General features: G+C 35.8%; 1 protein-coding gene across 2 annotated transcripts in view; it reads right to left on the bottom strand.

The window, feature by feature from the left end:
• The window catches only part of NFATC3 (nuclear factor of activated T cells 3), a 182,840-nt gene that overhangs the window by 115,047 nt on the left and 42,536 nt on the right, over positions 1-25,257 (bottom strand). For both annotated transcript variants that reach the window (XM_044663206.1, XM_044663207.1), the window contains exon 2: positions 1,647-2,778. In XM_044663206.1, coding sequence (XP_044519141.1) covers positions 1,647-2,778 — 1,132 coding nt within the window. The remainder of the gene's footprint in view (positions 1-1,646; positions 2,779-25,257) is intronic.

Below are 25,257 nucleotides of genomic sequence, written 5' to 3' on the forward strand. Positions count from 1 at the left end.
TGTGAGGATGGCTAAGGAAAGGCTCCAAAGCAAGAAGTAGATTGCTGAGATCAGAGAACAGCCCAGTTTGGTTAAAATGTAAATGGATGAAGGGGGGTAACGGGAATCAAATGATGGATTTCAAGTGAGCTAGAAGAATCTATTTTTATCCTAGAGGCACCAGGAAGCCACTGAAAGCTTCTGAAGGACATTGAACGGAATGAGTGTGTGTAGGGGGTAGGAGGAAGAGAGAAAGGGAGAGAGAGGAGAAAAGAGAGCGAGATCACATCAAAGCCTGAAGAAGGTCCTTTTGGCTCTCTAAGAGAGAATGACTAGAAAATGGAGAAAATGTAAAAGCAGGAATACTGACTAGAAAGACACTACCATAGTATGGGTAAAAAGTTATGGGGATTAGATTAAGATGGTTGTCATGGGAGTGGATAAAAGTGTAAAGTTGAAAAGACCTTGTACCCCTTTAAACTACATTACCCAACTCACCCTTCACCACGCCATCTCCTGTGCAAAAGACCCCGTGACCACACCCAAACTCCCATTTCAATACAGCCTGCAAAAACCAATGACCAAAAGGAAAAGGCTTAAGGAATTATGGGTATCGTGAAAGGGAGTTTGGGTAATGTGGTTTAAAGGGGTAGTACAAGGTCTTTTCAACTTTACAAAAGACAAATAAAATAATGTTGCTGAGGCAGACCCATAGATAAAGTTCAGATAAAAACAAAAATCTTGTTAACAATAAAGAAAATATCAGTCTTGAACTTTTTAGCCTAGAGGAAAAGCTAAAGGATTTATCACTTGTTTTGAAGCATATAAAAATTTATATAGTAGACATAAATCAGTTTTATTTCTAAAGAGAACATAAGTGATTAGGAAGACAAACTATGAGTTGTCAGAATAAATTTCTTTAATTTCAGAGTGATTAAATACTAAAAAGTTTACCCAGAAAGGTGGTATCTCTGTATGCACAAATATTTTTAGAAAGAAGATACACGGAACTGAGAAGTGGTATGACTTTGCAGTTAGGAAGACTTAAGCTCTAGTCCTCCCTCTAAAGGCACACCAACTATGTGACCACATACAAGCACTTGCTTTCTAAACGAGTGTCAAGGAAAACAATGCTAAAATATATATTTCAGTTCTATATTATAATCAGTTAATGAGAAAGGAGAAAATTGACAGGGGAAATAGAAAAATAAATGAAAAGAAAAATAGAAGGTAAGGGAGATGGGTGGTAGAGGAAAAAAAAAGAGGTATAGTTATATACAGGGGAGGAAAAGTGTTACATATTTCCCAATGAGTGTTGCTAAGACAAATTGCTTGTCAATGTTCACTTATCAAAGGTCAGGGAGCTATTTAGCAGAACTCTACTAGTCTAATATTTCATCAACAAAATTATAAAGCCTCACACTGCAGTATAATCTGTATGCTTTTGGATATTCTATAATTATGACTAGCTACTAAAAAAAAAGTACCAAAATACCATCCCAAAAAACATCTTAATAAATAAAATTAACTTGGATTTTGAGCTAGTTACTTCAAAGAAACTGAAATACATTATTTTGCACAGATGAAGTTAAATTAAGTGAACTATGTAAAATACAATTGATTTATTCCTAAGAAGAAATCAAATTTACTTAATTATATTCCCTTACCGAAATATAGGGGTATGGCCAGGCTTTGGTTTATTCCAGGTAAAGTGTGAAGGAACTGAAAGAAATTGGTCACTAGATAAATCTTTCTTTAAAGGATGCTGACACCCAGGACTATCATCTATGGTAGCCTCTAGGGATGGTGACAAATTTCCTTGGTCATCTGAACAGACATCTATTTTTCCTGGTAAAGTAGCAGTCTGATCATCAGAGGTCTTTCTTGTTTTTAGAGGGATATCAGTCTCTGCACAGCACTGAAATGGAAAGTGTGCAGGACTCAGGCTTTGCACACCATGGAGAGAAGTACTTAACCATGTATCTTCTGTTATACTCCCCCTGGGGGAATGGCCAGGAGAGTGGGTTGGTGAATGATGAGGTGAGAGTGAACCAGCATAACAAATTTCAGCACTGGAGTGTCGTCGCTTCCCACATGGGGAGGTAGGTCTTGATGAAGGCCTAGATGTTGGTCTAGGGCTAAGCCAATTTTCATCAGTGATACTAGTTCTAGGAGAATGACAAGGAGACTGTCTAGGTGATAATGAATGTCCAAATCCATACTGTTGTGGCCAAGATTCATCACCAGGACCTCTTGGAGAACCACCAGGAGAAGCTAAAGGAGACCCAAGTGTAAATCGGGCAGCAGCTTCATTGAGCTCAGACTCTACATCATCATAAACATGAGATATAGACTCACAAGAAGAGGCATCTGAGAACCAACTCCTGGAAGATATGCTGCTGGCAGGACTTGGACTAAGGGATGAGTCCCTGTATGATGGTTCAAGTGGAAGATAGAGATGATCTCTAGAAGGTCTTTCCAAATAATCACTTTCTGAGCCATTTGTATGCAGTTCATCTTCATGAGCATCTATTCCTTGATGACAATTGGGAGAAATGGATGTAATTTGAATACTAGGACATTCAAAAGGTTTGGGACCACCTAGTGGACTATACTTAGATTCAGGAATCTCACCAATTCCTTCATAGTTTTTATGACCTTGCAGATGAAGAGGTGATGACAAAACTGAGGTGTGAGGCTGTAATCCATGGTGAGGAATGCAAATTGGCTGGTTTACAGTTGATGGAGGCTGATCTACATTAAAGATGTAAATGGACGCACAATCAGCTTGTTCAGTATCTGGGGGGGGAAAGAAAAAGAACACGACTATAATAATGTATATGAAAAGATCATAAAAATGAAGCTAAATGCTTATTAATTGCAATGACAAGTTTGGTCCCAAAGAATAGAATATCTCCTTCCTTTTCATTGAGAAAAGAGACTACAGATATGGAATGTTGTACATACTATCAGATGCAGATGCAATCAATTACCAGCAGTTGTTTGTGCTTAACTTTTTTCTTTTTTTGGTTACAAGGAAGAACTCATAGGGGATTTAGAGAGGAAAGGGGTAAATAACCATTTGATATAAAAACAAAAGTCATCAATAAAACTTTAAAAAATAAACTAAGAAGATCAGAAGATAAAATGGACAAGTTTGATTGTGTAAAATTTATAAGTTTTGCACAAACAAAATCAATGAAGTAAATTTAGAAGGGAAATGGGTAACTAGGAAAAAACCTTTTCAGGAAGTTTGATAAGTGTCTCAAATTCAAGATATAAAAGAAATTGATTCAGATTTATAAAGTTAAGAACTATTCCAGTGGATAAGTGGTAAAAGATATGGACAAGCAATTGTCAAAGGAAGAAATTCAAGTTATTTATAGATATATGAAAAAATACTCCAAATCACTAATAGAGAAATACCACTAAAGCAACTTGAGGTCCTACTTCCCACATGTATCAGTTTGGGGAAGGTGGCAAATAGTAGGGGGCCTACAGGAAAATTGAACACTAATGCACTGCTAGTAGATTTGTGAATTGATACAGCCATTCTGAATAGCAATTTGGAATTATTTCCCCTCCCCCCAAGGTTACTAAACTATGCATGCCTTTTCATTTAGGAATACCATTTTCCAAGTTAAAATTAAGAATGAAATATACATTTTAGAATATAGCCAGTGTAGTAATTTATTTAACTTGAGAATGCACATTTGTTATAAGGGTTTTCTTTTTTCATTATTGTTCAATGAGGGGGATTAAGAGGAAGAGAAAATAAGTATTTATCAATTTGGAAAAAATATAGAAAAAAAATCAGCATCATCTCCGTCACATTAACATTTTAGATAAGCTAGAGATATATGCATGTGCTTAATCAATGTTTGCTGAAATAGTTAAGAGAATAATTCCTCAGCACCCTTAATCACATCCAACATTTTACTTTTTGAAAAACTAAGTGAAAGAAATAAGAATATAGATGACTCAGTTAAAGTCATCACAACTGTTACAATGTAACATAAAGGCATTGATGGTGTTGAAAAACATTTTCTAAATGCAACAATTACTAAAATAGTATTAGGCACTATCAGTTTTATTGCTGACACAAATTGTTATTCAGTCCTTTCAGTCATGTCATTTGGGGTTTTCTTGGCAAAGATACTGGATTGGTTTGCCATTTCCTCCTCCATAACATAAATATTTACAACCATTTAAAATGTCTAGCATGCTCAACAAGATATTTATGTTCTAACAGTTACACAGCTGAACTTGATTATCTTTATCTTTGGTATTAAACAATAATAGCATTTATGAAGTGCTCTAAGATTTGCAAAGTAATTTGCATGTTATCTCATTTGATTCTCAATGATCTGGCAAGTGTTGCGATTATCCCCGTTTTTAAAGATGTGAAAACTATATCTTAGAATCATATAGGTCAAGGGCCCCTCTTTCCCACACTCACATTTTAAACCCCACTAGTTCCTCCCTCCATGGCCACATTGACACTCACAGGGATGTCAGGGGACACCAGGGGGCACCAGGGCTTAGACTCTGCCCTTATGATAAAGGGTTTCTTAATAACTTCCTTCACACATGTTGGAGTAAGAATACAGATGGAAGCATATGATTTATCATTTGTTTATATGGATATATGTTTTAGGAGTTTGGTTTTAGAAGATTATTCACTTACAAAAATGAATAATATGGAAACTTGTTTTGCATAATACATGCATAACTCTGACTGAATTGCTTGCCGGCTCTGGGAGGAAGGGAAGGAAACAATTTGGATTATATTATCACTTGGGAAAACTCATACGGAAATTTGTCATTAAAATTTAAAAAAATTTAACCCTTACCTTCTGTCTTACAATCAATACCAAGTATCATCTGGAGGGCTATTTGAAATTATGTCCAATAGTCTTTAAAAGAATGCATGCCCTTTGATCCAGCAATACCACTACTTAGTTTGTACCCCAAAGAGAAAAAAATGTTTGCACAAAAATATTTATAGCTACACTCTTTGTGGTGGCAAAAAAATTGGAAAATATGGAAGCATCTCTCAATTAGGGAATGGCTGAACAACTTGTGCTCTAGAATACTCTTGTGCTATAAGGAATGATGAACTACTTGATTTCTATAAAAACTGGGAAGACCTCCATGAACTGATGCAGAGTGAAATGAGCAGAACCAGAAGAACATCATACACAGGAAGTGAAACACTGTGGAATGACTTTGCTACTAATAGCAATGCAATGAATCTAGGACAATCCCAAGGGATTCATGAGAAAGAATGCTATCCACATCAAGAGAAAGAATTGTGGTAGTAGAAATGCAGAAGAAAAACATATGATTTATCATTTGTTTATATGGCTCTATGATTGGGAGTTTAGTTTTTAAAAGATTATTTGATTACAAAAATGAATAATATGGAAATAGGTACTGAATGATAATACATATATAACCTAGTGAAATTGCTTGTCAGCTCTATGAGGGAGGGAGGGAAGAGGGGAAGGAGAGAACATGAATCATGTAATCCTGGAAAAATACTTTAAAATAAATTAATTAAAAATAAATAAAAACATGGAAAAACCTAAAACAAACAAAAATACCAAGTATCAGTTTCAAAGCAGAAGAGAAGTAAGGGCTCAGCAAACTAGGCTTAAGCAACTTGCCCAGGATAACATAGCTAGATCATAGGGCAGATTTGAAACAATCAAGAAATTCTATCTCTATCCATTGAGCCAACTAGAGGTGGGTTTTAATGACTGAAAAACTCAGTATGTGAGCCAAAAAAGTTAGTATGTTTTTGAAATCTTTGCATGGTATACTCCTGGCCAGACTCTGTCCCCAGTGTCTACAGACCTATCTGTTGACCTGGACTTAAAAAACAAAACAAAACTGATTTTTGTTTTTCTCTTTCTTGGATTTCCTAATCCAGAATTAGATTCTTAGAGGAGTTGGAGAAAAGGGGAACTTAACTTCTTCCTACTTCAATACTGACTTGTTTTGATGACTATAAAGATCTGGATGGGTCATTCTCCTTTCATTCCACCTATGACCAATCATCATACTACAATGGTAATCCTGCATGCCTCAGGGATTGTGGCACTAGAACAAAAGTTTCACTGGGTATGACCAGCTGGAAAGACTTGGTTTTGGAAAGAGTATGATCCTGACAACAGGTTGTGTGTGCGGCCTAAGGGCCAATCCAACTAAACATGGTTCTGATAATATATGTTATCTGACAACCAGACTGATTAAGTTGATCAAATTAAATGCTGACAGGAACACAAGAGACCTAATATTACATTGCTCAAACAGCTGTGAATTATTTTTTAGAAAACAATAAGAGCTGTAAAACTGTTCATGTTCATTATCCCATTACTAGGATTGTATAATTGAGATAACTGAAAAGGTAAAAAGCTGTGTATGTATGAAAATATTCATGGAAGCTTTATTTGTAATGACAAAATAATTGGAAACAATATAAATACAATGATTGGGGAAAATGACTGAACAGATTGTGATATCTGAATGTAAGAGATTATATTATTAGAAATGACATATTTAGAAATATAAAGAAAAGGGAACTAAATGAAAAGAGGAAAAAGAATAATACATTCTAAAATTACATTAAAAATAAGAACCACATATGCCCAAAGGACTTTAAAAGACTTATCTGCTCTTTGATCCAGCCACACTACTACTTGGTTTATACTCCAAAGAGATAAGGAAAAAGACTTGCACAAAAATATTTATAGCAGCACGCTTTGTGGTGGCAAAAATTGGAAAACGAGGGGATGCCCTTTGATTGGGGAATGGCTGAACAGATTGTGGTATCTGTTGGTGATGAAATACTATTGTGCTCAAAGAAATAACAAACTGGAGGATATCCATATGAACTGGAATGACCTCCAGGAATTGATGCAGAGTAAAAGGAGCAGAACCAGGACAACATTGTACACAGAGACCAATACACTGTGGCACAATCAAATGTAATGGACTTCTCTACTAGCAGCAATGCAATGACCCAGTTCAATCCAGAGGGACCTATGAGAAAGAATGCTATCCACATCCAGAGGAAGAACAGTGGGAGTAGAAACATAGAAGAAAAACAACTGCTTGATCACATGGGTCGATGAGGATATGACTGGGGATACAGACTCTAAACAAAACCCTAATGCAAATATTAATAATATGGAAATAGGTCTTGATCAATGACACATGTAAAATCCAGTGGAACTGCTCGTTGGCTATGGGAGAGGGGTAGGAGGAGGGAAGGGAAAGAACATGAATCAATGTAACCATGAGAAAATATTCTAATTCAATTAATTAAATTTTTCAAATCAAAAAAAGAGCCACAAAATCAAGGGGAAAAAAGTAAAACAAATCCAAAGAGAACTCAAAAGAGGAAGATGTTGATATTATTAGCTCACATATATAAATCACATATTTTAAAACAAATTATAAACAAACAACTGAAGACCCCCCTATCTCTTTAACCCTATTTTTACTGTTATCTGAGAATCTGAGATAGCCCTTCCCTACTTTTTTTTAATACACCAGAGACATAAGATTTTTATTACAGTTTTTCTTTATTATATGTGAATCTTTGTTTCATCTATATTTCTTATAAGCAAATGTTGTTGGGGGCAGCTAGTGGATTGAGAGCCTAGCCTAGAAACAAGAGGTCCTGGATTCAAATTTGACCTCAAACACTTCCTAACTGTGTGATTCTTAACGATCATTTACCTAGTCTTTCACTCTTCTCTCTTGGAACCAATACACATTATTGATTCTAAAAAGGAAGATAAGGGTTTAAAAAAAAAAAAGCAAATGTTATTAGATTCTGATTTTTAATCTATTCTGTCACAATTACATCTCATGAGCAAGTTAATCCCATTCACATTCTCTGTTATGATTGCTAGGTATGTTTGCTCCTTCCTTCATATTCTATTATGTTTCATCTTTTTGTTCACAACTCCCCTCCATTTACAAAGGTGCATAAGGTGGTGAAAGAAAGGGGTTTGTAGTAAGTAGTAATTTATAATTAGAATAAATCAATCTAGGTACCAGACATGGTGCTCACTAAGCACAAAGGACACAAAGAAAAGAAAAAGATAATTCTGGTCCTCTAGAAGCAAACAATCTAAGGCAGAAACAACATGGGGAAAAAAAATAGATGACAAGATACAAAGACTAAAGGTCTTGGCCCTCGAGCAGTTCATAAAGGAAGAGACAATATCCAAATAGTTATGTATGCTGGTTACATACAATGCAAGTGGAAAGCAACCTCAAAGGAAAAACACTACCAGCTAGGACAAACTGGGAAAGCCTTTTGCAAAAAATAAGCCTTGAAGGAAGCTAGGGAAGCCACAAATCATAGATGAGAAGGGCATTCCAGGGATGGGGTTGTCACTAAAAAGGCATCAAGTCTAGAAATGGAATATGAGAGGAACACCAACAAGGCCAGTGTTGCTAGATTATAACACTGAGGGAGTAAAATGTAAGACTGGAAAGGGGCCAGAGAGTGTTCTCAAAACCAGAGAATTTTACATATTTATTTTTGGTAGTAAATTCCAGTGGTTCCTGATTACCATGTGAGAGGGCGTAATTGTAAATAGTTTTACTGCATCTGCAAATGTTGGAGGATGCCAAACGGTCCAATGATGTTTGGGCCTTTTCGAAATTGTATTTAGTCTAATACTTTTCGTTATGCATGTTGTTTCAATATGTGTGTTAGGGTGGGCGGTTGACACATATAAGAAGTTTGATTTGGCATTTAAGTGGAAGATTAATTGGAGTGGGGATGAGACTTGAATCGGGGAGACCAATCTGAACATTACTGTAGTAGTCCAAGAGTGAGAGAATGAGGGTCTGCACCAAGCTGGTTTATGTGTTAAGTGGAGAAAAGGAAAAGGATGCAAAACTCTAATCCTATCCAAGAGATTGGTTATGTGGGATAACTGAGTATGATAAGGTGAGGTTCTGAACTAGGATGAACAGGGAGATGGGTAATGCCTCAACAGTAAAAATGAAGTTAGAAAAATGAGACAGGGTTTGGAAAGGATGATAATTTCTGTTTTGGACATGCTGAGGTTAAGATGCCTGTGAGCCATCTATTTAGAGATATCCAAAAGGCAGTCAGTGATATAAGACTGACAAAGGTAAGCTAAGAGGTGTGTGTGTGTGTGTGTGTGTGTGTGTGTGTGTGTGTGTGTGTGTGTGTGTTCTGTGTGCATGCACGCTGATGAGATGAGAAACCATCAAAAGAAAATAAGAAGCAGCAGTCAGACAGATAATTGAATAAATGCTAGGTTAAAAAAAATTTTTTTTTTAAATTTTGAAAACCCAAAACAAACCTACGAGGTACATACTATTGGTTACTGTTGTTGTTATTCAGTCATGCTAAATTCTTCATAACCCTTTTAGGGGTTTTCTTGGCAAAGATATTACAGTGGTTTGCTATTTCCTTTGCTAGCTCATTTTACAGATGAGAAAACTGAGGCAAACATGATTAAGTGACTTGCCCAGAGTCACTTCAAGTGTTTGAGGTCACACTTGAACTCCAGAAAATGAGTCTTCCTAACTTCAAGCCTGACATTCTATCTACTGCACCACTCAGCTGTCCTTACTAGCTTCAGGCAAATCACATATCCTCTATCTGCCTATCTTCCATGTTTGTTATGAGGATCAAATGGGAACATTATAAAGCATTTAAGTTCGGTGCCTAGTACTATATAGTGTTAACTATTGTATTACTATTATTAATATACTTCAAGAAGTCTTTAAAATGACAAATTTCTAATTATTTATTCCATAAAGCTAGTATTTGAAGTTTAATTTTTATATGCTATAGAGATGCTATTGTAAAAGAACTGCTTTGGGAAGAGGGTCTGGAAAGGAAGAGAAAAGTTTCTTAGGAAGAAGTAGATTCTGAAGAGAGAAGGAGAAAGACAGGGAGAGGAACAGGGAGGGAGAGACAGAACCTGAAAGACCAGAGGCCAGAAGGTAAACAATATTTCTTGGTGAGAGAAATCATAAGCAAAGCTTTGAAACTAGAAGTGTTATGTGTTGAAGACAGCAACAGATCTGCATGACCAAAAGCCAAAGTTGGAAAGTAAAGCGAAATTAGAGTAATCAAACCTTGGAAGGTCCTTGAAAAACACAGTAAGCAAGATTAAATGTGACAAGAGCAACAACAAGAAGCTACAAAGATTTATGAGTAGGGATATTATATGACCAAAATGGCATTTAAGAAAGCTTGACATAGCCTGTCAGCTAAATCAGAGATAGAAGAGACAGTAAAATGCCACAAGGAGGAATCTTAAGTGAGATTAAGAGGATCTCTTCTAGGTTGATGGTTATGAATGAGAAAAGATGAAGATTTGTGAGATGGGACAAAAGCTATAAACAAATTTTAGTGAGAGATTGAAGCTAGAGGCAAATTAGAAAGAAAAATTACTTTTGTGAAATCTGTGTCTTACCAAAAAGCATAGGAGTAGTAAAAATTCAAATGACATAGAAAACATACTTGGGTTTAAAATAAACAAAAACATAAGCATAAAAGTCCTAACAGGTCCTACCTACTACTTATAATAATAAATGGAGTCAAAACAGATGTAGCATTCATAGGCATGCAAGAATGGGGAATATAGCATTACTCCTTAAATATGAATACTTTATAATTAAATGCTTATTTTCCTGGGGCTATAACTATTTCTTTCTAAGATGCAAGTCCCTTCCTGTCTTCCCCTCTCTTTACATGCTCCCAATATTTCTATGCTGAAAAATGTTTTTATTTGGTTGGAAATAAGTGTCCTTTGCTCTCATCCCGCATTGCAACTCAAGATACCAAACCTTTTTCTCTCTCCACATCTCTTACATATATCACCTTTTCTCCACTCACACAGCCATCACACTAGTTCAGACTCTTATTGCTTCTCACCTAGAGAATAGCATAAAAGTCTACTACTATGTGTCACTACCTCAAATCTCTCCTCTCTAGTCTTTCTTCTACACAGCTGACAAAGTGATATTCCTAAACCTAGGTCTAACCATGTCACTTCCTGCTCAGTAAGCTCCACTGGCTCCCTCCCAACTCTAGGATTAACTCCAAACTTCTTTGTTTAGTATTTAAATCCCTTCACAGTCTACCGATTTTCTAACTTACAGACTTCTTACATATTACTTCCCCTCATATTTTAGAGTCTAGTAAGACTGATCTTCTTGCCATTGTTCCTCACCCAGAACACTACGTCACCTGTCTTTTTACTTTGGTAATGACTATCATTCATGCCTCAAATGCATTCTCACCTCACTTGTACCTTTGAAAACCTCTGGTTTCCTCAAAATTCAGTTCAAGAATACTTCCTATATGAAGGCATTCCTGATCATAACCATGCATCTCACTAAAAATTATCTCAATTATTCTGGCAGTGTTCTTTGTATACTTTTATTTGTACAAGGATTCTTTCTCCCTGATAAAATGTAAGCTCTTGCAGATGATATGATGGTCTACTTAAAGAATCCTAGAGAATCAACTAAAAAACTAGTGGAAATAATTAACAACTTTAGCAAAGTTGCAAGATACAAAATAAACCCACATAAATCATCAGCATTTCTATATTTCCAATACAACTAAGCAGCAAGAGTTAGAAAGCAAAATTTCACTTAAAATCACCCTAGACAATATAAAATATTTAGGAATCTATTCGCCAAGACAAACAGGAATTATATGAACACAACTACAAAACAGTTTTCACACAATTAAAACTAGATTTAAATAATTGGAAAAACATTAACTGCTCATGGGTAGGACAAGCTAATATAATAAAAATGACTATCCTACCCAAATTAATTTACTTATTCAGTGGCATACCTATCAAATGACCAAGAAACATTTTTTATTGAATTAGAAAAAATTATAACTGCCGGGAGACCCTCAGAGAAATAAGGGTCTCCAACAGGGTCCATCGAGTCAATGTAAATGGCAAAGCCTTACAATGATCCCACTGTCTGAAAATCAGGCCACATCCTAGGATAGACGGATACCCAATCAGACTCCTCTGTGTGACTCTCTTCTGATTAATACTTTTTATTATTAAAATTACTACAATCTATATTTTTAGAATAGCTTCAAGTTTTATAGTATAGGTAGGAAATCATTTTATAGAGATCCATTCATAGAATTCCCATTATAGAATTCTCCTTAATACTCTGTAATAAACCAGCATTTAATGAGTTAATAGTTCATACCCTTGAAGCTGCTTTAATCTTTTCCTCTCTTTCTCTGCCTCAAAAGTAGGAAGGACACAACATGGCAAAATTAAAACATAACACTCTCACTTCATTTTCTCACACTGAATTTAACCCTATGAAACAAAACATTCTTATACTTTACTACTTTCTCACGTTAGACTTGTCTCCCCGAATTTGAGGGTTCTCACACTCTAATCCACTTTTGAAATATGTTGAAGTTCTTTTAAAAAAAAAATAAAACTTTTTTTACCACAGTGTATCAGTCTCTGTGTATAATGTTCTTCTGGTTCTGCTCCTTTCACTCTGCATCACTTCCTGAAGGTTATTCCAGTTCATATGGAATTCCTCCAATTTATTATTCCTTTAAGCACAATAGTATTCCATCACCAGCATATACCACAATTTGTTCAGCCATTCCCCAATTGACAGGTATACCCTTGTTTTCCAGTTTTTTGCCACCACAAAGAGCGCGGCTATAAATATTTTTGTACATCTTTTTTCCCTATGCTCTCTTTGGGGTACAAACCCAGCAATGGTATGGCTGGATTACTGTGGTAAAAAAAAATGTAATAGACTTCTGTACTAGCAGCAATGCAATGACCAAGGGACAATTCTGAGGGATTTATGGAAAAGAACGTTACCCACATTCAGAGGAAGAACTACGGGAGTAGAAACACCAAAGAAAAAAACTGCTTGAATACATGGGTTGATGTGGACACAATTTGGATGTAAACTCTTAATAAACACCCTAGAACAATTATCAATAATTGGAATTACCAATAATATGGAAATAGGTCTTGATAGATGACACAGGAAGAAACCAGTGGAAATGCACATTGGCTACTGGTGAGGGGAGTAGGGGGAGAGAGAGCAAGAACATGAATCATGTAACCATGGAAAAAATTTTTTTTCTAAAAAAAAAATCAATAATCAATAACAATAAAAAAATAAAATTTAGATAAAGTAGAGTTTTTGGTAGCCTCAGACTAAATATAATCTATATTGTAGAAATAGTTTTGTGTGCCAATTCTCATGCAATTAAGTATAACCTTGAGTTCTTCTACGTTTGATTTTTAAATGTAAATTTTCCCAGCATTTGTGTGAGTGTCAGAGAAAAGTGAGAGAAAAGAAAAAATAGAAATTTCACATAAAGTTCTCAGAACAGCTTCCAGAAATCCACTGTCTCTCTGACTCTTTTTTTCTCACCTAAACCATACACTTTCCAGACCCCTGGAGCTGCTGGCTGGCTTCCAGCATATAACAAAATTCGTTTGGAAGAACAAAAGATCAAGAATATCAAAGGAACTAAAGAAGAAAAAATGTGAAGAATGGGAGCCTAGCAGTACCAGATCTTAAACTATACTATAAAGCAGTGATCACTGAAACTATATGGTATTGGCTAAGAGACAGAAGGGAGGATCAATGGAATAGGCTTGGGGTAAATGACCTCAGCAAGATAGTGTATGATAAACCCAAAGATCCCAGCTTTTGGGACAAGAACCCACTATTTGACAAAAACTGCTGGGAAAATTGGAAAAGAGTACAAGAGAGATTAGGTTTAGATCAACATCTCATACCCTACACCAAGATAAATTCACAATGGGTGAAAGACTTGAATATAAAGTAAATTAAGTGAACACAGAATAGTATACTTGTCAGATCTCTGAGAAAGAAAAGATTTTAAAACCAAGCAAGAGTTAGAAAAAAATTACAAAATATAAAATAAATAATTTTGATTATATTAAATTAAAAAGGTTTTGTACAAACAAAAACAATGCAACCAAAATCAGAAGGAAAACAACAAACTGGGAAAAAATCTTTATAACAAAAAATTCTGACAGAGGTCTAATTACTGAAATATACAAGGAACTAAATCAATTGTATAAAAAATCAAGCCATTCCCCAATTGATAAATGGGCAAGGGACATGAATAGGCAATTTTCAGATAAAGAAATGAAAAGTATCAATAAGCACATGAGAAAGTGTTCTAAATCTCTAATAATGAAATGAAATGAAAATCAAAACAACTCTGAAGTATCACCTCACACCTAGCAGATTGGCTAAAATGATAGCAGGGGAGAGTAATGAATGTTGGAGGGGATGTGGCAAAATTGGGACATTAATGCACTGCTGGTGGAGTTGTGAACTGATCCAACCATTCTGGATAGCAATTTGTAATTATGCCCAAAGATATCTAAAATACTGCCTGCCCTTCGATCCAGCCATATCATTGCTGGGTTTGTACCCCAAAGAGATCATAGATAAAAAGACTTGTACAAAAATATTTATAGTTGTGCTCTTTGTGGTGGCAAAAAACTGGAAAAGGAGGGTATATGTCCCTCAATTGGGGAATGGCTGAACAAATTGTGATTTTATATGCTGGTGATGGAATACTATTGTGCTCAAAGGAATAAAGAACTGGAGGAATTCCATGTGAACTGGAATGACCTCCAGGAATTGATGCAGAGTGAAAGGAGCAGAGCCAGAAGAACATTGTACACAGAGACTGATACACTGTGGTAAAATCGAATGTAATAGACTTTTGTACTAGCGGCAATGCAATGACTCAGGACAAAAAGAACGATACCCTCGTTCAGAGGAAGAATTACAGGAGAGGAAACACAGAAGAAAAACAACTGCTTGAACACTTGGGTTGATGAGGACTTGACTGGAGATGTAGACCAGAAAGGACCACACCAATGCAACTATCAATAATATGTAAATAAGTCTTGATTAATGACACATGTTAAAACCAGTGGAAATAGGTGTTAGCTATGGGGGGTGGGGAGAAACTTGAGGGGGTGAAGGGGAAAGTAAAAACATGAATCATGTAACCATGGAAAATTTTTCTAAAAATAAAAAAAATTTTTAAAAAGGAAAGGAAAGAATTTAAGACCAAGCAAGAAATGGAGAATATTACAAAATGTAAAATTATTAATTTTGATTATATTAAATTAAAATGTTTTTGTACAAACAAAACCAATGCAACCAAAATTAGAAGGGAAGCAACAAATTGGAAAAATCTTCATAAGAAAAACCTCTGACAAAGGTCTAATTTATCAAATGTATAAGGAGCTAAATCAATCATACAAAAAATCAAGCCATTCCCCAATTGACAAATGGGCAAGGGACATAAATAGGCAGTTTTCACATGATGAAATCAAAACTATCAATAAGCACATGAAAAAGTGTTCTAAATCTCTCATAATTAAAGAAATGCAAATTAAAACAACTCTGAGGTACCCCCCTCACACCTAGCAGACTGACCAATATGGCAGCAAAGGAAAGTAATAAATGTTGGAGATGTAGCAAAATTGGGACACTAATGCATTGCTGGTAAAGTTGTGAATCAATCCAACCATTCTGGAAGGCAATTTGGAACTATGCCCAAAGGGCTTTAAAAGACTACCTACCCTTTGATCCAGGCATACCACTGCTAGGTTTGTATCCCAAAGAGATAAAGAGATAATAGGGGAAAATACTTGCACAAAAATATTCATGGCCACTCTCTTTGGAGTGGCAAAAAACTGGAAAATGAGGGTGTGTCTATCAATTGAGGAATGACTGAACAAACTGTGGTATTTGATAGTGATAGAATACTATTGTGCTGAAAGGAATAATGAACTGGAGGAATTCCATGTGAACTGGAATGACCTCCAGGAATTGATGCAGAGTGAAAGGAGCAGAACCAGAAGAACATTGTACACAGAGACGGATACACTGTGGCACAATCGAATGTAATGAACTTCTCTACTAGCAGCAATGTAATGACCCAGGACAATCCAGAGGGACCTAAGAGAAAGAACGCTATCCAGAGAAAGAACTGTGGCAGCAGAAACAGAAGAAAAACATACAATTAATCACATGGTTTGATGGCGATATGATTGAGGATTCTGACTTTAAATGATCACTCTATTGCAAATAGTAATAATCTGGAAATAGGTTTTGAACAATGATACATGTAAAACCCAATGGAATTGCTCATTGGCTCCAGGTAGGGGGAGGGAAAGAACATGAATCATGTAAGCATGGAAAAATATTCTGAATTAAATAAATTTTAAAATTAAAAATTAAAAAAATAAATAAATAAAATGTAAGCTCTTTGAGGACTGACATAGTTTTATTTTTGTCTTTGTATCCCTAACACCTAGCAAGATTACTGCTACATTATAAATACTGAATAGATGCTTATTGATTTAAGAAATGCTTACTGACACTGATTAATTCTCCTCAGTTTTGTCATCTCCCAATTTGTTAAATCTATGCCTTCAGGGGCAACTGAGTAGCTCAGTGGATTGAGAGTCAGGCCCAGAGATGGGAGGTCCTAGGTTCAAATCCAGCCTCAAGACAGCTGTGTGACCCTGGGCAAGTCACTTGACCCCCATTGCCCACCCTTACTACTCTTCCACCAAGGAGCCAATACACAGAAGTTAAAGGTTTAAAAAAAAAATCTATGCCTTCATCTAAAACACAGAGCCAAAATCTAGAGCTTACAAGTTAAAAGAAAAAATGCAGCAAAGCAGCCAAAAAGACTCATTTTTACAGATGAGGAACTGAGGCAAATAGAGTTAAGTGACTTGTCCAGAGTCATACAGCTAGTTAAATGTCTGAGGCTGGATTTGAACTCATTAAAATTAATCTTCCTGATTCCAAGTCCAGTGCTCTAGTTGCCCAGAGAAGTTCAAAAGTATTATACAACAGTTCCATGATGGCATGCTTGTACATGTCCTAGATAATGGACAATGTTCTCATACTTTTCCAGTCACCAATGGAGTGAAGCAAAGCTGTGTGTTTCCTCCTATGCTTATTTTAAGCATGATGTTTTCAGAAGTCTTCAAAGAAGACAAAAATGACATCAAGGTCAGCTACTGCACTAATGCTTTAAATTATTTAACTTCTGAAGGCTACAAGCCAAGACTAAAGTGGAGGGAGAATTGGCACACGCATTTCTGTTCATAGACGGTTATGTACTCAATGCAGCCTCTGAGAATGGGATGAAACTAAGCAAGAGACAAATTCTCTACTGCTTGTGCTAATTTTGACCTAACAATCAACACCAAAAAAAGAAGTTTTCCACCAGCTAACACCAAACCATGTGTACGTGGAATCACTGGTTAGAGTAAATGGAGAAATTCTGAATGCTGGGGACAAGTTTGCTTCACTTGCCAGAATACTTTCCAGGGATGTAAACATAAATGATGAGGTTGACACACACATTGCCAGAGCCAGCTCAATATTTGGAAGGCTCCAAAGACAGTGTGAGAGAGAAGGGGCATTAAACTACCTACCAAACTGAAAATCTACAGAGCCATAGTGCTGACCTCATTGTTGTGTCTCTGCCACCCTAATCAATCTACCACCAGCACCATGCCAGGAAATTGAATTACTTCCATTTGAATTGTCTTAGGGACATTCTGAAGATCACCTGGCAAAATAAGGTACCAGATACTGAGGTTCTTTCCTCTAAGCTGCAAACATTGAAACTACTTGCAAGAGCACAACTCCAATGAGATGGCCACACTGTTTGAATAACCTAAAAGACTCTTTTACTGAGAACTCACACAAAGCAAGTGCTCACACAGAGGTCAGAAGTGTTATATGAACATGCTCAAGTCTTTCTGAAGAACTTTATCAATTATGAGACTTAGGAGACACTGATGCATCAACACTGTGCTCTATGTGCAAAGTAGAACTGTAGTAGTTCAAAAGATACGTGAGATACACAAATTTACAAACATCTCCACTCCAAATGTCCCCACAACTTATTTGTGCCCCAGCTGGGATAGAGCCTTCTGAGCTCTTATTCGTTTGGTCAGCCATAATTGGGCATGCTGTACACTGACTCCAACATAGTGATGTCATTTTGGTTTTCTTCTAGTAAACAAAGGACCACAATCAACTATAAGACTATACAACTAATGGTCTTTCTACAGAGAGAAAAATCTTAAGATAACGATATTCCGAAAGCAAAAGATTATAAGACTTACCAGAGAGAAAAGTAGCACTTTTCAAAAACTCCTGGTTAAAGGAGAACATTGTACACACAGAGACTGATACAACTGAACATAACAGACTTCTTTACTAGCAGCAAGAATCCAGAGCAAGGCTGAGGGACTTATGAGAAAGAAAACTAGCCACATTCAGAGGAAGAACTGAGGGAGGAGAAATACAGAAGAAAAACAACTGCTTGAACACATGGGCTGATGGGGATATTATTGGGGATGTAGACACTAAACGATAGTATGGGTTGCATTAAAGCGATGCAGTTAAGATTACAGGGTGCCTGGGCAACAAAATGAAGAGAAAACAGTACTATACTACCATTAATTCCTGGAATATGGAGGCAGCAGTACCTTCATCAGTGGACCTGGGGCTTCCTTAGTCCACACATCTTCAGTTCTGGATACCCATGATTAAGGAGGACATTGAAAAACTGCAGAGGGTGCAGGAAATTAGAGGCCAAAGAGTGTCAACCAAGTCCAAGGCCTATGCAAATCAGTTGATGAACCAGGATATTTAATGTGAAGAAAACTCAGTGAGGAAATGATATCCATTTTTTAAAGGGCTTGGCATGTGAAAGGAAGGAAGAACCAGGTGCAATTGTAAATGGAAATAAGTTACAAAAAGAAGAATTTGGATTGGGTTCAAGAGAAGAATCTCTAACAACTAGAATTATTTGGAAACATGCTTGTGTGCCTCTGTAGACACTGAGTTCTCACTGAGGCTCTGTCCAACTCAAATTCTGTGATGGTAAAATACCAGTTGGAACCCAAGGGTTGGGATTAATGAATTAGCAAGTATAAAAGATTGCCTGATTATTGAAAAAAACCTACTAGCCAACATTTTTTTTAACCCTTAACTTCTGTTTTTGAATTAGTACTAAGTATCAATTCCAAGGCAGAAGAGTGACTTGACCAGGGTCACATAGCTAAGAAGTAGCTAAGCCATCTAGCTGTCCCCAACATTTTAAGCAAAGTCATTGTGGTATAAAATTCTTTCAAAAAATACCATAGGGTTCCGGGTTAAGATGGCGGCAGAGTAAGAAGCAGCTCTTAACCTCTCCTGACCGAAACACACAAAACTCCTCAAGGGGACATAAAAACAAGTCCAGACGAACGGAGGAACCCCACAACAGGGCACAACGTGGAAGGTACGTGGAATCGAGGCATTTCCATGCTATAAAGGGGTGAAACAGCTCTCACTAAATCACGGGCTGTGCAACCACCCCACCCCCACCCCCTCCACACACAACACCTATAGCGCCGAAGCCAGCTAAAAAGAAATAGAGCAAGTTTGGGGCACCCATCGAGTCATTGGCAGCTCCTGGGCCTGTTCCTGAGAGCACCAAGATTTAGGACCCCAAAAAGCTAACGAACGCACACAAAATTTGAGTGAGGGAGCAGAACGCAGGAGCGGCAGAGGCATGGGTGGAGGCAGACACAGCCACGAGCTAAAGCTCTGAAACCCTGAGTGGGGAACCAGTGCAGACGGGTATACGACTGTGGAAGCAGCGCCCTGAGACTTGTAAAGAAACCTCCGGCAGACGATCAAGCAAGGGGGTCCACCAGGGGGCTTGACTGCGGACAGACCCTGAGCGCGAGGATAAACCTGAGAAGCTGCTGGGCTAACGATGGCTACCCAGTCTCAGGAAGTTCAGAAGAGAAAGATTAACAACAAGAAAAAGAAGTCTTTAACACTCGACAACTTTTACACAGAGAAAATCCAGACAACCGAGCAAACAGAGGAGGAGAACAAACAAGCATCCGGACCCTCCTCAAATAAGGAAAACTCCTCACAAGCTATGGAAGAGTTCAAAACTGAGATTTTGAGGAAAATGGAAGAGATCTGGCAAGAAAATAACTGTTTAAAAGGTAGAATTTTGCAATTGGAAAGTGAGGCTCAGAAACCAAATGAACTGATAAGCAAATTAAACACCAGAAATGACCAGATTGAAAAGGAATACCAGAAGATTATGGCCGAAAACCAGAAGATTATGGCCGAAAACCAGAAGATTATGGCCGAAAACCAGAAGATTATAGCTGCAAGGATGGTTCAACATTAGGAAAACCATCCACATAATTGACCATATCAACAAGCAAACCAACAAAAACCACATGATTATCTCAATAGATGATGAAAAAGCCTTTGACAAAATACAACACCTATTCCTACTGAAAACACTAGAAAGTATAGGAATAGAAGGACCTTTCCTAAAAATAATAAACAGTATATACCTAAAACCATCAACAAACATCATATGCAATGGGGATAAATTAGAAGCCTTCCCAATAAGATCAGGAGTAAAACAAGGATGCCCATTATCACCTCTATTATTCAACATAGTACTAGAAACACTAGCAGTTGCAATTAGAGAAGAAAAAGAAATTGAAGGTATCAAAATAGGCAAGGAGGAGACTAAGCTATCACTCTTTGCAGATGATATGATGGTCTACTTAAAAATCCTAGAGAATCAACTAAGAAGCTTGTAGAAATAATCAACAACTTTAGCAAAGTTGCAGGATACAAAATAAATGCACATAAATCATCAGCATTTCTATACATTTCCAACACACTAGAGCAGCAAGAAGTAGAAAGAGAAACACCATTCAAAATCACCCTAGACGATATAATGGGTGGGGGGAGTGCGGGGGGTGAAGGGGAAAGGAGAAGCATGAATCATGTAACCATGTTAAAAATGAATATTAATAAATGTTTGGAAAAAAAAGAAAATAGAAATAATTTTTCTTTTTCCCCTTTTTTAAAAAAGTTCTTTGTCATTTAAGGGAAGAGTCTCTGAGAATAGATATAAGGGAAAATAAAGTCAAAGGGAAAATAAAAACATGAATAGAAATATATTTTCAAAGAAAGAAAGCAGAATTCAACAATATATATATATTTTTTAAAACCCTTACCTTCCATCTTGGAGTCAATACTGTGTATTGCCTCCAAGGCAGAAGAGTGGTAAGGGTAGGCAATGGGGGTCAAGTGACTTGCCCAGGGTCACACAGCTGGGAAGTGTCTGAGACCAGATTTGAACCTAGGAACTCCCGTCTGTAGGCCTGGTTCTCAATCCACTGAGCTACCCAGCTGCCCCCAACGATATATTTTTTTAAACATTAGAAATAGTATAAGTTTGCAGTGTTAAAATGAGAGAATGAAGCAAAATATGTCAGGCAAATTTTAAAACATTGAGGGAAAAGGAAACTTTAAGATATAATTATAAATTTAAAAAATATATAATTATATCTGAGACATGGTTAAAAGAAATAAATGGAGAAACTACATTACTCTTAAGTCATAACAAAAGAAAATATATTTCTGTCTACCTACCAATCTATCCATATATCCACCATTTAGCATGCATTTAGTACTCAGCTAGCAAAACTATAATAGTTGGGGGACCTCAATGTACCCTTTAATTAGATAAAATTATCAACAAGAAAAAAGTACTTATAATTAGAATTTTAGAAAAATTAGCTATAATAGTTCTATGATGATTATTGAATAAATGTAGAAAGGAATTACATGTTTTTCAACTGTGTATGACATTTGTGTGTGTGTGTGTGTGTGTGTGTGTGTGTGTGTTTTGTGTATGACATCTTTGTAAAAACTGATTGGGAATTAGGGAAGTGAGGAAAAACCTCACAAACAAATACAGAAAAAGAGAGCTATTAAACATATCTTTTACTGACTACAATGCAAGAAAAATTATAATAGACATTTTTAAAAAAGGATTAAATCTTGAATGGAGCCTAAATAATTTAATCCTAAAGAACTAATGTGTCAAAGAACAAATCACAGAAACAATATATATTTCATCAAAATAATATGATATACCAAGCTCTGAGATACAGGAAAAGCAGTGCTTAGAGGAAAATTTATCACTAAGCAATTTCATCAACAAGAGAGATCGATGAATTGAGCATACAACTTTAAAAATTAGAAAATCTGATAAAAATTTCAACTAAACACAAAGATAAAAATTCTGGAAAAAATCACAGGAGATCTATATATAAAACAAAGAAAACAAAACATCTAAATGATAAAACTAGGAGCTATTTGGTAGGGGAGAACATTAATAAAAATCAGTTATTTTGAAAAGAAAAAAATTACCACAGAAAATTCTCAAGTAGTGAAATGAAATTACTAAATGAATCTCCCAATTATAGTCAACAAAACTTGTTATTTTTAATTAAATGGGATATTTACAAAAACATAAAATACACAGAATAACAGAATAAGACATAAAGAATTCAAATAACTCTGTCTCAGAAAATAAACTGAACATGCCATATAGGAACTTTCAAAGGAAAATAATGGGTTTTCAAATGAATTCCAACATATAAATAACAATTAACTCTGACATAAAATATTGTTTTCGAAAATAGAGAAGAAAGTAGACTACTAAATTCTTTCTGTGAGACAACTACAGTCCTGATACAGGTACTGAGAAAATCATGGACCAATATCATTAATGAATGTCAGTACAAAAGTAATGAAAAAGATAGTAGCAAATAAGAATAAAAATTATATTTTAAAAGGCCATAAAATACATCTGGGCTATAGTTATACCAAGAATGCAGGGTTGGTTCACTATTAGGAAAACTATAAACACGTCTTAATAATAATCAAAAAACTCCTAAATCACATAAATTTCAGATGCAAACAAATTTCAATAAAATATGACTCCAATATCTACTGATAACATTAAAAAGCATGTTAAAACATGGACCACTGTTTAACATGGTCATCAATATCTCTCTAAAACCAAAAACAAGCATTTTCTGCAATGAAGATCTAGAAACTTTTTCAATAAGATCAGGGTAAAGCAAGGACATCCACTGGCAAATTGTTTTATGCAGTTCTAGAAACATTAGATATAGCAATCAAACAAGATAAAGAAATTATGGACAATCATGGACAGAAAGGAAAATAAATTATTTAATTTCTCAGGTGAAATGGTGCATAGAGAACCTTAAAAATTCAAATAAAAATAATTAAAACAAAGACTAACCATACAATAAAATAGCAAAATATAAAATAAATGCACAAAAATCACCAACAAAACTCTCAGCTGAATTCATAAAATACTTAGGGGTCCACCCATCAAGATACCATAATAAGAAGAAAGGCACATTTTCACACCACTGGTGAAGTTGTGAAGTGATTGAACCACTCTGTCAAGTCATTTGGAATCCTACCCCAAAAGTTACTCAATTATTCAGTGATACCACTACTTGTTTTTTAAAAGAAACCAAAGGGAAAGGATCCACCTGTACAACAATATTAATGATAACACCTTGAAGCAAAAAACTGAAAACAAAGTGAGTGTTTTATCAATTGAGGAATGCTTGGATAAATTATTGTATATGAATGTGATGGAATATTATTTATGTGAAATGATGAAAGAGTTTAAATTCACAAACCTGGGGACTTTGTATGAACTGATGCACTGAAGTAAGCAGGTCCATGAGAATAACATATACAATAACAGCACTGTAAACAACTGTAAAAGACCAATGACAATAACCAACCACTACCTCCAGAAGACTGATGACTCATGCTCCCTATTTTCTGGCACAGAAATGGCAAACTAAAGGTACAGAACAAGACAAACAGATATGGCTAATTAATTTGTTTTATCAAAAGAATATACTTTGTGTAGAAAAATACAACTAGGTGGTACAGTGAATAGCCCTGCGTTTGGAATCAGGAAGATTCATCTTTATGAGTCCAAATCCAGCCTAAGACACTTATTAGCTGTGTAACCCTGAGCAAGTCACTTAACTTTGTTTGCCTCGGTTTCCTTATCTATAAAAATGAGCTGGAGAAGAAGTTGCAAATCATTCCAGAATCTCTGCCAAGAAAATCCTCAAATGACATCAGGCATGACTGAAAAATTATTCAAAAACAACAGAAAAATTCAAAATTGTTTATTCCACTTTTTTAACTCAAATCTTTCCTGACTACAGGTTATATATCTAAGCCAGAATTCTTGTAAGCTGAAATCACCACAAAGGACTAATCTAAAATTGTACTTTCACTCCCTTCTGTTTGCTTCAGGTACTTCTTTTCCTTCAAATCAAGAATTTCTTCAGGAAACCTCAAAACAAGAAAAGTTCATGAAAAAATAATCGTTTTAATACTCAACTTCTACCTATATTTGCTATATGGCAGAAAGGCATGGAATACAACTGTCTCCAACAAGTTAAAAATGAGTACCACCTAGCAGGCAATGGAAAAATGTATGATGAGTTAAGAGTAGGATACAATACATATATAACCAATGAAGAACTTCAAAGAACAGCAATAAAAGATATCATCAAGGAATTCTATAATAGGAAAAGTAGAAAGAAGGAAGTTAAAAAAAAAAACATTTTAACTTCCTATTATAGTATAGGCACTGTCCTAACCCCTTTACAAATATTGTCTAACTTGATATTCACAATAATCCTGACATGTAGGTGCTTTTATTAGCCCTGTTTTACAGTTAAGAAAAAGGAAGCAAAAAGATGGGCTCACTACAGAACAATAATGAGGGATGACAGGAAGATAAACCAGAATGCTTCATGAATAGTCTGGTGGTGATGTCAGGAGTAATCAAGGAAGTTTAACAATAAGTTAGGAGGACCACATATGGAAAAATTATGGAAGAACAGTGATAAGAGCCACACAAGCTAGGAGGGCATGGATGGTTTAGAGAGAATTTCTTTTTTTCTTTATTTTTTTAAAAACCTTATCTTCTGTTTTAGAATCAATACAAAGTATCAGTTCCAAAACAGAAAAGCAGTAAAGGCTAGGCAATTAGGGTTAAGTGATTTGCCCAGGGTTACTATTAGAGGCCAATTGAATCCAGGATCCTGTCTCCAGGTCTGACTCTGTATTCACTGAGCCACCTACCAGCCCCTGAGAGAATTTCTTAATTAAAATAATACAGCTATGTTTGCTGAGTAGTTTAAATAACCACTTTTGGAAGTTTTTCTTGAAATTAAGGCAAAATTTACTTCTTGGAAATTTATA

Source organism: Gracilinanus agilis, chromosome 2 (assembly GCF_016433145.1).
Source record: "Gracilinanus agilis isolate LMUSP501 chromosome 2, AgileGrace, whole genome shotgun sequence".
In the NCBI taxonomy this organism is placed as follows: Eukaryota; Metazoa; Chordata; class Mammalia; order Didelphimorphia; family Didelphidae; genus Gracilinanus; species Gracilinanus agilis.